Genomic DNA, 11,950 nt, shown 5'->3' with positions numbered 1-11,950 from the left:
CCATTTCAGGCCAAAATAGCTTGTGAACTTCGAAAGGCGTTTTTAATTGTTCAAGGCAATCAACACAAGCAAATAAATGTACAAAGTAAAAAAAACAAACATAGTTAATTCATTTGAATTCTTTGAATCGCTCCCAAAGTCCCTGCCAGCAAAACCCAGTAGCCTGGGGAGGAGTTGATCTCCTCTCAAATGTCCTCTCTGGACTTCCTTTCATCATAGGTACACTTCAACTATGACAAACAAAATGAGAAAAAAAAATCCTGAAAATCACATTGTAGGATTTTTTATGAATTTATTTGCAAATTATGGTGGAAAATAAGTATTTGGTCACCTACAAACAAGCAAGATTTCTGGCTCTCACAGACCTGTAACTTCTTCTTTAAGAGGCTCCTCTGTCCTCCACTCGTTACCTGTATTAATGGCACCTGTTTGAACTTGTTATCGGTATAAAAGGCACCTTTTTTTTTTTGCTCATATAATTTAAAAAACAGGTTGCTAGGTGTACGCAAGACCATAAGCAAATAGGTAAACTGGGTAAATCAGGGTAATTATTCTTCAAATAGAAAGGTATTTTCCTTTCCACCCTTCCAAGATTTTTGCTAACTTTCTATTAAAATGTATTGTAGTGAGTTCATTTATGTTGGGATATGTATACCAAGTATGTCCTTATCACCGTCAGACTATTTTATTGGTAAACTATACGGTGATGTAAAAGAATTGTGGTTGTCACCCATTTAGCGAGTTTCCCCCTCACTCCTGGCTCTCTTCTCCAGTAGCTCCAAGGCATAGCGCTTGGTCTCCTCTACTATGTCTCCCACCAGCTCCTCTGTCAGAAACCGCTTGAAGCACTCTGCCTCAGATGGAAATGGCAAGGGGCGTTGCACTCCAGACTGGGACTCATCAAAGCAAACAGCAGGGACAGGAGAGGTGAAATGGCTGGCGGCCTTCCAGCTACCACAGACCTCCCATACTTCATCCACTGTCGGTCTGCCTCCATCACCACAAGCATCTTCAAAGGAACCTGGGACTTCGTCAGTGGACAAGGGGTCCTCAGATTCTGGGGTTTCCTTGGCTACAAGGTTGAGGGGCAGCTCCTCACTGTCACTGTCAGAATCTGACCATACTCAGACTCATTGTCAGAATTGATAAAAATCTCCAGAATTTCTGCATTTGTGAGTTGTCTCCTTCTGAAAGACATTGCTAATGCTACAGCTTAGCCCACTAGCTACATACATAGACAACAACACTGAATGGCTCAGAGTGGGAGTCAGAGGTTACATGATTGACTGCAGGCACGTGCCATAGAAAATGTTTTGTGTGGTAATTATTTATTTATTTACAAGTACTGGTGACAAATCATGCATTCTGATTCTCTTCGTGTGTGTAAAATACATTATTTTGAAGGTTGTACTAATTATGATGAGCTAAGCTAATTCCAGCTATGTGTGGAGCCATGTTTGTTGACATACAACGCATTATGGGTTTCACGCAATTCTGTAGTTTCTGTCAGCCGAGAGTCTAAATATGACCACTTGTTATCTTTCCTCAGTTAGCGCAAGGACAAATGTAGCCTGCATTTTACAGTTTGGATGATTGTGTTATGCTGTAGCTACTTCAGTGAATGTCTGAACATTGCATCCAAAAATGAACTGGTCACATTCACGACAACTTTGTAAGGACTGTGTTTGTGCAAAATGTTTCTATGAAAAACCTGTGTGGCAAGCTCAAATGTTGACTGTTGCGTCAATCGAAACTGGACATTCTAAATAAGCATTCTAATCACACCCGTTTGTTGGTACGTGTGGAAAGGTTGCCCCAAAAAAATCCATACAATTATCTTTGGTTAGTGGAGATGGAGACTGAAATGAGAAAATATGCTTAAAGTACTTTGCTTCTTCTTTCAAAATATTGTTTGTGAATCATGGGTGATTCCATAATTTGTAACAAGTTTCAGTAAATTATTTTTGGTAGCATTTCTATGTTGAAGTTTAAAAATAATTTGGTGAATTTGTTCCCATATTCCATCCAGTTCTCTTTATTTTTTTTTACAATATATTACACTTGATCTTTATTGAATAAGTTCCTAATTTTCTTTTTGTTTTTCCTTATTCTGTTCCTCTATGGTTGTAACGGTCCTCTGAAGAAGGATCGGACCAAAGCGCAGTGTGGTAAGTGTTCATGATTTTTATTAACACTGAACACTAGAACAAAATAACAAAGTGAGAACCTTAATTGACTTCCTTATTTATAGTATGTTTACTCGCCCTTGTTTCGTGTGGGATTACTCATATGTTACGTGTGTATTTTTTTGGTGTTCGTGCTCTGGACCTGGTACCCTGTTGTGTTGGATTGGTCCACATTTTCCGCGCCCTGGTTTGTTGGGCATTATTTTTCTGTGCGATTTTTAAAAGTGCACGTCTTCCTGTGGAACTATATGCTCTCTGCGCCTGATTCTTCCCTCACGCACCAAGTTACCCGTGACAATGGTACTGTTTTTATGGCTATCTGTACTGTTAGTCCTTCCATTTCCTATGGACTCTTTTGACCTGAATGGCTTTTGTTTTAGAGAATTGCATGGCCTCTAACGGCACATTTAAAAGTATTCCATTGATTAAAGGAATCTGCTATACCTATGTTATGTTGGAATAAGTCATTTATACATTTTCGGTACTAATTCAAAACAAGTTATCATCCAATAGGCTTTGATTCAATTTCCAATATCCTCGCCTATGTGAAAATTCTATAAGAATAATATATATGCCAATTATTTGATGGTCCAACCTCATTCTGTCCCCTATAAAAATAGCCCACATTAACATATGTAGCCTAAGGAACAAGGTTCATTAAGTCGATATCTTGCCAGTAAGAGATGACATCTCTGAAACTCACTTAGAAACTACTGATAATACCTACAGTAGTAGCGATACTTGGTTATAACATCTACAGAAAATATAGAAATGCCAATGGGGGCAGTGTTGCGGTCTATATTCCTAGCCACATTTCTGTAAAGCTTAGAGAGGAGCTCATGTTAGTTAAATACTGTTGAAGTAATAGGGCTACATGTAAATCTGCCTCACCTAAAGACCATTCTTGTAGGAAGTTGCTATAGACCACCAAGTGCTAACAGTCAGTATCTGGATAACACGCGAAACACCTGTCTCAATGTCAAAAGTGAAGAGGCATCTCTGGGATGCTGGCCTTCGAGGCAGAGTTCCTCTGTCCAGTGTCTGTTATTTTGCCCACCTTAATCTTTTCTTTTAATTGGCCAGTCTGATGATATGGCTTTTTCTTTGCAACTCTAGAAGTCCAGCATGCCAGAGTTGCCTCTTCACTGTTGATGTTGAGACTGGTGTTTCTTGGGTACTATTTAATGAAGCTGCCAGTTGAGGACTTGTGAGGCATCTGTTTCTCAAACTAGACACTAATGTACTTGTCCTCTTGCTCAGTTTTGCACCGGGCCTCCCACTCTTTCTATTCTGGTTAGAGCCAGTTTGTGCTGTTCTGTGAAGGAAGTAGTAAACAGCGTTGTATGAGATCTTCAGTTTCTTGGCAATTTCTCGCATGGAATAGCCTTCAAGAATAGACTGATGAGTTTCAGAAGGAAGGTCTTTGCTTCTGGACATTTTGAGCCTGTAATTGAACCCACAAATGCTGATGCTCCAAATACTCAACTAGTCTAAAGAAGGTCAGTTGTATTGCTTTTTTAATCAGAACAGCAGTTTTCAGCTGTGCTAACATAATTGCAAAAGGGTTTTCTAATGATCAATTAGTCTTTTAAAATTATAAACTTGGATTAGCTAACACAACATGTCAATGGAACACAGGTGTGATGGTTGCTGAAAATGGGCTTCTGTACGCCTATGTAGATATTCCATAAAACAAATCAGCCATTTCCAACTACAATAGTAATTTACAATGAATTTGATGTTATTTCAATGGACAAAATGCTTTTCTTTCAAAACAAGAACATTTCTAAGTGGCCCCAAACTTTTGAATGGTTGTGTCATAGAGAGGAATAGTTCAACCTCTCCTTGGTCAGCATGCAAAGCTGCACACAGCGCAGTTTGATTTAAGCTACTGATATTGCAAGGGGTTGTTCTGCATGCAAAATGACTCTCCATGAAAAATAACATCAACAGTCAGATCGAGACCAACCACAACACAGCACTGACCCTGGCCTGCCAACGTGGAGCAAATAAAGATGACGAGCTTAGGGCAAGGAATTCTTTCCTGAGAGACATCAGGGATTGTAACATACTATGTTTCATGGAAACATGGCTCTCTCGGGATTTACTGTCTGAGTCCGTCCAGCCAGTCGGGTTCTCAGTATATCGCACAGTAAGGAATAAATATCTCTCCGGGAAGAAGAAGGGTGTTTCATGATTAACGACTCATGGTGTGATTGTGATAACACACAGGAACTAAAGTCCTTTTGTTCACCCGACCTAGAATACTTAAATCAAATGCCGACCATATTATCTCTCAAGAGAATTATCTTTGTTTATAGTCACAGCCGTGTATATCGCCCTCAAGCCAATACCCCGACGGCCCTCAAAGGACTTTATGCAAACTGGAAACCACATATTCTAAGGCCGCATTTATTGTAGCTGGGAATTTTAACAAAGCAAATTTGAGAAAAAGGCTGCCGAAGTTCTATCAACACATTGACTGTAGTACTCGCGCTGCTTAAACACTCGACCACTGCTACTTTAACTTCCGCGATGCATACAAGGCTCTCCCCCGCCCTCCTTTCGGCAAATCTGACCGTGACTCATTTTGCTCCTCCCTTCCTATAGGCAGAAACTCAAACAGGAAGTACCCGTGCTAAGGACTATTCAACGCTGGTCTGACCAATCGGATTCCACACTTCAAGATTATTTTGATCCCGCAGACTGAGATATGTCCTCGATCACAAGATGGCGCCGACAGAGATGGTCACCTGGATTCACGTCCTTAGGAAACTATGCAGTATTTTGTTTTTTAATGTATTATTTCCTACATTGTTATCCCAGGAAATCTTAAGTCTTATTACATACAGCTGGGAAGAACTATTGGAGTCTTATCGTGGTACAGGATGGCAGGCAATCTCAGGGTCAGGGCAGGCAGAAAGGTCAATACCTGGTAGGACTAGAAAAGTAAGAAACAGGCAGGAGCAGGGGAACAAACGCGGGTAGGTTTCACGAACAAAACGAACCAGCAACAGACAAACAGAGAACACAGGTATAAATACACAAGGGATAATGGGGAAGATGGGCGACACCTGCCTGGTGGGGGGTGGAGACAAGCACAAAGACAGGTGAAACCGATCAGGGTGTGACAGTTGGGCTGTATCACCGCCTGGTACGGCAACTGTACTGCCCACAACCGTCTACCCAATGCATCACCGGGGACAAACTACCTGCCCTCCAGGACATCTTCAGCACCTGATGTCACAGGAAGGCCAAAAAGTTCATCAAGGACAACAACCACCCGAGCCACTGCCTGTTCAGCCCGCTACCATCCAGAAGGCGAGGTCATCAAAGCTGGGACCGAGAGACTGAAAAACAGCTTCTATCTCAAGGTCATCAGACTGTTAAATAGCCATCACTAGCATATTAGAGGCTGCTGCCTATATACATAGACTTGAAATCACTGGCCACTTTAATAAATGGAACGCTAGTCACTTTAATAATGTTTACATATTTTGCAATACTCATCTCATAGGTACACTACCGTACAAAAGTTTTGGGTCACTTAGAAATGTCTTTGTTTTTGAAAGAAAAGCACATTTTTTGTCCATTAACCTCTCTCAACCACCCATCCCGGATCCGGTAAAATTGTCATCAGCAACGCTGAATAGCATAGCGCCGCAGTCAAATAATATTACTAGAAAATATTTATATTCATGAAATCACAAGTGAAATATAGTGAAACGCAGCTTAGCCTTTTGTTAATCACCCTGTCATCTCAGATTTTGAAATGATGCTTTACAGCCAAAGCAAGACAAGCATTTGTGTACGTTTATCGATAGCCTAGCATAGCATGTCCAGCTAGCAGCAGGCAGCTTGGTCATGAAAATCAGAAAAGCAATCAAATTAAATCGTTTACCTTTGATGAGCTTCAGATGTTTTCACTCATGAGACTCCCAGTTAGAGAGCAAATGTTCATTTGGTTCCATAAAGATTATTTTTTATAGCCAAAATACCTCCGTTTGTTCTTCACGTTTTGTTGAGAAATCCACCGGAAATTGCAGTCATGACAATGCCAAAAATATTCCAAATTAGATCCATAATATCGACAGAAACATGGCAAACGTTTTTTATAATCAATCCTCAATGTGTTTTTCAAATATCTATTCGACAATATATCAATCGGGACAATTACAGTGCCTTGCGAAAGTATTCGGCCCCCTTGAACTTTGCGACCTTTTGCCACATTTCAGGCTTCAAACCATAAAGATATAAAACTGTATTTTTTGTGAAGAATCAACAACAAGTGGGACACAATCATGAAGTGGAACGACATTTATTGGATATTTCAAACTTTTTAACAAATCAAAAACTGAAAAATTGGGCGTGCCAAATTATTCAGCCCCCTTTAGTTAATACTTTGTAGCGCCACCTTTTGCTGCGATTACAGCTGTAAGTCGCTTGGGGTATGTCTCTCAGTTTTGCACATCGAGAGACCGAAATTTTTCCCATTCCTCCTTGCAAAACAGCTTGAGCTCAGTGAGGTTGGATGGAGAGCATTTGTGAACAGCAGTTTTCAGTTCTTTCCACAGATTCTCGATTGGATTCAGGTCTGGACTTTGACTTGGCCATTCTAACACCTGGATATGTTTATTTTTGAACCATTCCATTGTAGATTTTGCTTTATGTTTTGGATCATTGTCTTGTTGGAAGACAAATCTCCGTCCCAGTCTCAGGTCTTTTGCAGACTCCATCAGGTTTTCTTCCAGAATGGTCCTGTATTTGGCTCCATCCATCTTCCCATCAATTTTAACCATCTTCCCTGTCCCTGCTGAAGAAAAGCAGGCCCAAACCATGATGCTGCCACCACCATGTTTGACAGTGGGGATGCTGTGGTCAGGGTGATGAGCTGTGTTGCTTTTACGCCAAACATAACGTTTTGCATTGTTGCCAAAAAGTTCAATTTTGGTTTCATCTGACCAGAGCACCTTCTTCCACATGTTTAGTCCTAATTTTACCTTCAGGTGTGAATGTGTCAAAACTGTCATGGCGGAAAATGTTTGTTGTTGTTGATCGCTCTTCTCAAACAAAAGCATTGCATTTGTTCTCTGTAATAGCTATTTTAAATCGGAAAACGTAGTTTGATTACCAAGATTCTAATATTTTGAAGGATGTAAGACACTTGCATTTTCAAGAATGTTTAATGTTGTATTTGTATTTTTTTAATTTGTCACTCTGAAATTTCCCCGGATGTTGATCCCTGTACGGGGATCGCAGCCATAAGAGGCTTAAAATAACATACAATTGATCAGAAATACAGTGTACTGTAGACATTGTTAATGTTGTAAATGACTATTGTAGCTGGAAACGGCAGATTTTTTATGGAATATCTCCATAGGCGTACAGAGGCCCATTATCAGCAACCATCACTCCTGTGTTCCAAATATATTTCTTCTGAAACTCAGTTTATTTTTGTTCTGAGAAATGATAGCTATTGCCCCAAAAATGTAAGATCTCGTACAACGCTGTGTACTACTCCCTTCACAGAACAGCGCAAACTGGCTCTAACCAGAATAGAAAGAGCAGTGGGAGGCCCTGGTGCACAACTGAGCAAGAGCACAGGTACATTAGAGTGTCTAGTTTGAGAAACATATGCCTCACAAGTCCTCAACTGGCAGCTTCATTAAATAGTACCCACACCAGTCTCAACGTCAACAGTGAAGAGGCGACTCCGGGATGCTGGCCTTCTGGAGGCCAGGTCATCTGATGAATCACTCCACCACTCTCCTTATTGGTAAAATAACCCTTACACAGCCTGGGGGTGTGTTGGGTCATTGTCCTATTGAAAAACAAATTATAGTCCCACTAAGCGCAAACCAGATGGGAAGGCTTCTCGCTGCAGAATGCTGTGGTAGCCATGCTGGTTAAGTGTGCCTGGAATTACAAATAAATCATGACAGTGACACCAGCAAAGCAACCCCACACCATAACACCTGGTTCTCCATGCTTCACAGTGGGTACTACACATGTGGAGATCATCCACTCACCCACTCTGCGTCTCACAAAGACAGCGATTTGAACCAAAAATCTCAATTTTGGACTCATCAGACCAAAGGACAGATTTTCACTGGTCTCATTTCCATTGCTCTTGTTTCTTTGCCCAAGCAAGTCTCTTCTTCTTATTATTGTCCTTAGTAGTGGTTTCTTTGCAGAAATTTGGCCATGAAGGCCTGTCTCCTCTGAACAGTTGATGTTGAGATGTGTCTGTTACTTGAACCCTGTGAAGCATTTATTTGGGCTGCAATTTCTGAGGCTGGTAACTCCAATTAACTTATCTTCTGCAGCAGAGGTAACTCTGGTTCTTCCATTCCTGTGGCAGTCCTCAAGAGAGCCAGTATCATCATAGCGCTTGATGGTTTTTGCGACTGCACTAAGTTCTTGAAATGTTCTGGATTGATTGACCTTCATGTATTAAAGTAATGACGGACTGTCATTTTTCTTTGCTTATTTGAGCTGTTCTTGTCATAATATGGACTTGTTATATCTTCTGTATACCACCCTCTCTCTACCTTGTCACAGCACAACGGATTGGCTCAAACGCATTAAGAAAGAAAAAAATTCCACAAACAAACTTTTAACAAGGCGGCAGTGTAGCCTAGTGGTTAGAGCATTGTAGAAATAAAATATTTTCCTTCTTCAGGAATTCTAGGTAGGCAGGCTAACATTAGTTAGCTAATTAATTTGATAGCTAATATACAGTAGTCGTATATTAATAATGATATAGTTAATATAAGTAGACATGCAATCATAATTGACTGTAGCGCATATAAAGCACCCACAAACTGCCGCTGGCTGAAAATACAATCATCTCGGGATTAACGAGTAACGAATTCCCGGGCAAGTGCGGTCCATATAAAAATAATTCATTCCTCCCACGCCTTGCAAGTGAATACTCGTCCGACGTCATCAGAAGTTTCCACATCATTTGAGGGCTGAGGGGATAAGGGTGTGTTTTACGTGAATGCACTGTATTTGTATGGGGTTACCGTTTTTATTATCATTACACACTAATGCTGTATATGTGCTTTCGGAATTATCGGAAGTTAGTTCCGACTGGGAAGTTTCACTTGAACGACCCTACATCAAATATATATATATTTGTTTAGCGAACCCTCAATTGTTTTATATCTGCATACAAGTCGGAATTTGCCAACAAGTGTGAAACAACCAGGACAATGTGCGAGTTGTGACGTTTTACCAGAACTTTTCAACCAAATTACCAAATTCGTTTTTGACAGCTACAATAGGGTAATGTAGATAGTTTGACCATATTTCCAATGTTAAGGAAACTACCTAATATTTATCAGCAACGTTGTTTGAAGAATTATTCAGACCAAAAAGCACATGAATAAAACAAAGTCGTATTTTCAAAATCAAAATAGGAATCTCCGACGAGCACAGCATAACCAAATGGCAAGGTGGTAATTACGAGTTGTGAAGTCGTAAATACAATTTAGATGCATAACACATGCTTTGAACTCGTTGAAACGTGATTGACAAATGGCCAACAAGCTGATCAACCGTAAACTAAGTACAGCTATCAATCATGCTTGTAAACCAAACATAGTGTTAAACATAATAGATTTCTCTTATAAATAATGTTTAATTGTTACACTTAACTGACAAAAAAAATATTATGGAGATAATTTCCTGAGGTGATATCAGAGTTCATCATGGGGAGAATTCGGAGTTCATGCCGCGTTGCATACAACTGGGAACTCGGAAATCTCCGACATCAGTGTGTACAAAACAACTTGCAATCCCGGAAAAATGTTTCGAGCAGGATAAATTGTTTTGAACAGTCGTCCTACTCGGAATTATAAATCGGAAAACTCTGGAATCCAACACTTCTCCGATTTGAATATCACTGACGTCACGATTGACTTCGTTTTTTCCCCGAATCCCAGTTGTCATGAAAGAGACGATGGATTTTTCCCCCACTTGGTTATGAACGTAGTAGTTCCTTACAAAACTACAACAAATTTACCATAAATGCTGATGTACATATCTGGAGGCATATGATTTTGTATAGAGGGAAATAGTAAGTAAAACCATGGTTCTAGTTTTCTTGAAGCGGATGTGGAGGCGGAAGTGGAGTATTGGTATATTATTGTTACATGGTAGTGATATGGTCGTTGCTAGTAAAAGAAAGCTGGGATATATATCAATATTTCTATATATACAAACACAATATTTGAAAGTTAATAGCGTCGAGCAACATATGCATCTACTGAACAATTTTATACGAAATGTTTATCCTGAAAAATGTACATTCCAGAACTGTGCGAGCACACTAAAGAAAGACACCATACGAAGTTATTCGCCAGCAACTAGCAAGCAGTCACAGCACAGTGTGGCTAGGCTAACTTAGCTAGCTAGGAAGTGTCGTCGTTTTTAATGACAACAGCAACTAGAAAAGTACTCGGGTGACACGAAGCAAAATAACCGTGTGCATGAGAATTGTTTAAATTAGCTCGTCGTCTGGTTTATTGTGGAGCAAATAAAGTATGTTGCTGCATCGGGAATGTCGACCCTTCACCCCCACGGAACCCCACCGCCTGTTGTATATAGCGACGAGCTAGCTAACGTTCTCCTTCAATTGAATGGACGTGGTTTAATCAACAATGTGCGCTAATTGCTAACTGCCCAGGTTTCGATGTTGATGGTCACGAGCTACTGTTCGGATGAAGAGGGTCGCACTCATGTAGTCTGAAACTACTGAAGAACGTCATATTTAGATTGGATGACCACTAAGGCGCAACTTTAAATTGATAAAATTGCGAAATCTGGATGAAATAATGCCTTTTCCTGGCAGATGATGTCACAACCAATGGGTATTCAAAAGTGAAATCGCACATGATGGGAAATGTTTGTTGGGTTAATATGGAGCTTAGAGTAGTTATACATTACATTTTTTGGGGGGCCGTTTTTATTTTGTTGCGGGATCATATGTCCACATTTTAAAGGGGAGTGATGGCGCTTTTGACTGATGTCCTGCGCCCCAGGTAGTTCTCAGGTTTTCAGTTAACGTTGCTGTACTGGAGTGGTGGGGTGGACGCCGCCCGGCTTGGCCCAGCAATTTCCTAAAATTGGAATAGGACTGGAAATGTATTTTTGATCTTTTACAGTTTTGTATTTGAGACGTCAACTCAACAATATTGTCATGTCGCCCAGCTGTTGGCATATCAAGAAATTGTCTTCATTGAAATTATTTTTCTTGAGACTTAAACAATCATGAACATGAAGGAGAAGTTCCCGAAGCAACAATATGTGTGCTAATTGAAAGATAACCTAATCATGGACTGATGTCACTCACAGATGTCAACACAATAGATTTTAAACACAAGTACTATTGGCTTTTTAAAGAAAATATAATTTGTGATTTCATCATGTCTGATTTTGCTGAATTCGTACCCCCTCCCGAGTGCCCAGTTTTTGAGCCGAGTTGGGAAGATTTTTCGGATCCGCTAGGATTTATAAACAAGATTCGACCTATTGCAGAGAGAACTGGCATCTGCAAAATTCGACCGCCAGAGGTAACCTCACTGTTTATGCGTTTGGAATATAACACATTGCTTCCATTTTAAGATTTACGCCTGCAATGGTTTGTGCCCTTGTTGTCATCTATTTATGGTATTTTCGGCCTAGCCCACGCACATTTTTTGTCGAGTAACGACATTTCTCGTTAAATTTTTCATGTGTGGAGGTAAATTTCTTGTCTG

At 40.2% G+C, this 11,950-nt stretch overlaps 1 protein-coding gene across 5 annotated transcripts in view; it reads left to right on the top strand.

Annotated features, from left to right (window-relative positions):
* Positions 1–10,326: 10,326 nt before the first annotated feature.
* Positions 10,327–11,950, top strand: part of LOC135516068 (lysine-specific demethylase 5A-like) — a 96,127-nt gene continuing 94,503 nt past the window's right edge. For 4 of the 5 annotated variants that reach the window (XM_064940075.1, XM_064940071.1, XM_064940072.1 and 1 more), the window contains exon 1: positions 10,328–11,764. In XM_064940075.1, coding sequence (XP_064796147.1) covers positions 11,534–11,764 — 231 coding nt within the window. In that variant the 5' untranslated portion in view covers positions 10,328–11,533. Of the gene's footprint in view, positions 11,765–11,950 lie in introns of all 5 variants that reach the window. The other variant, XM_064940074.1, reaches the window with a different exon arrangement.

The sequence above is a fragment of the Oncorhynchus masou genome, chromosome 27 (genome assembly GCF_036934945.1).
Source record: "Oncorhynchus masou masou isolate Uvic2021 chromosome 27, UVic_Omas_1.1, whole genome shotgun sequence".
In the NCBI taxonomy this organism is placed as follows: domain Eukaryota; kingdom Metazoa; phylum Chordata; class Actinopteri; order Salmoniformes; family Salmonidae; genus Oncorhynchus; species Oncorhynchus masou.
Note: the sequence above shows the minus strand (reverse complement) of the source record. Positions and strands in the feature narration are given on the sequence as shown.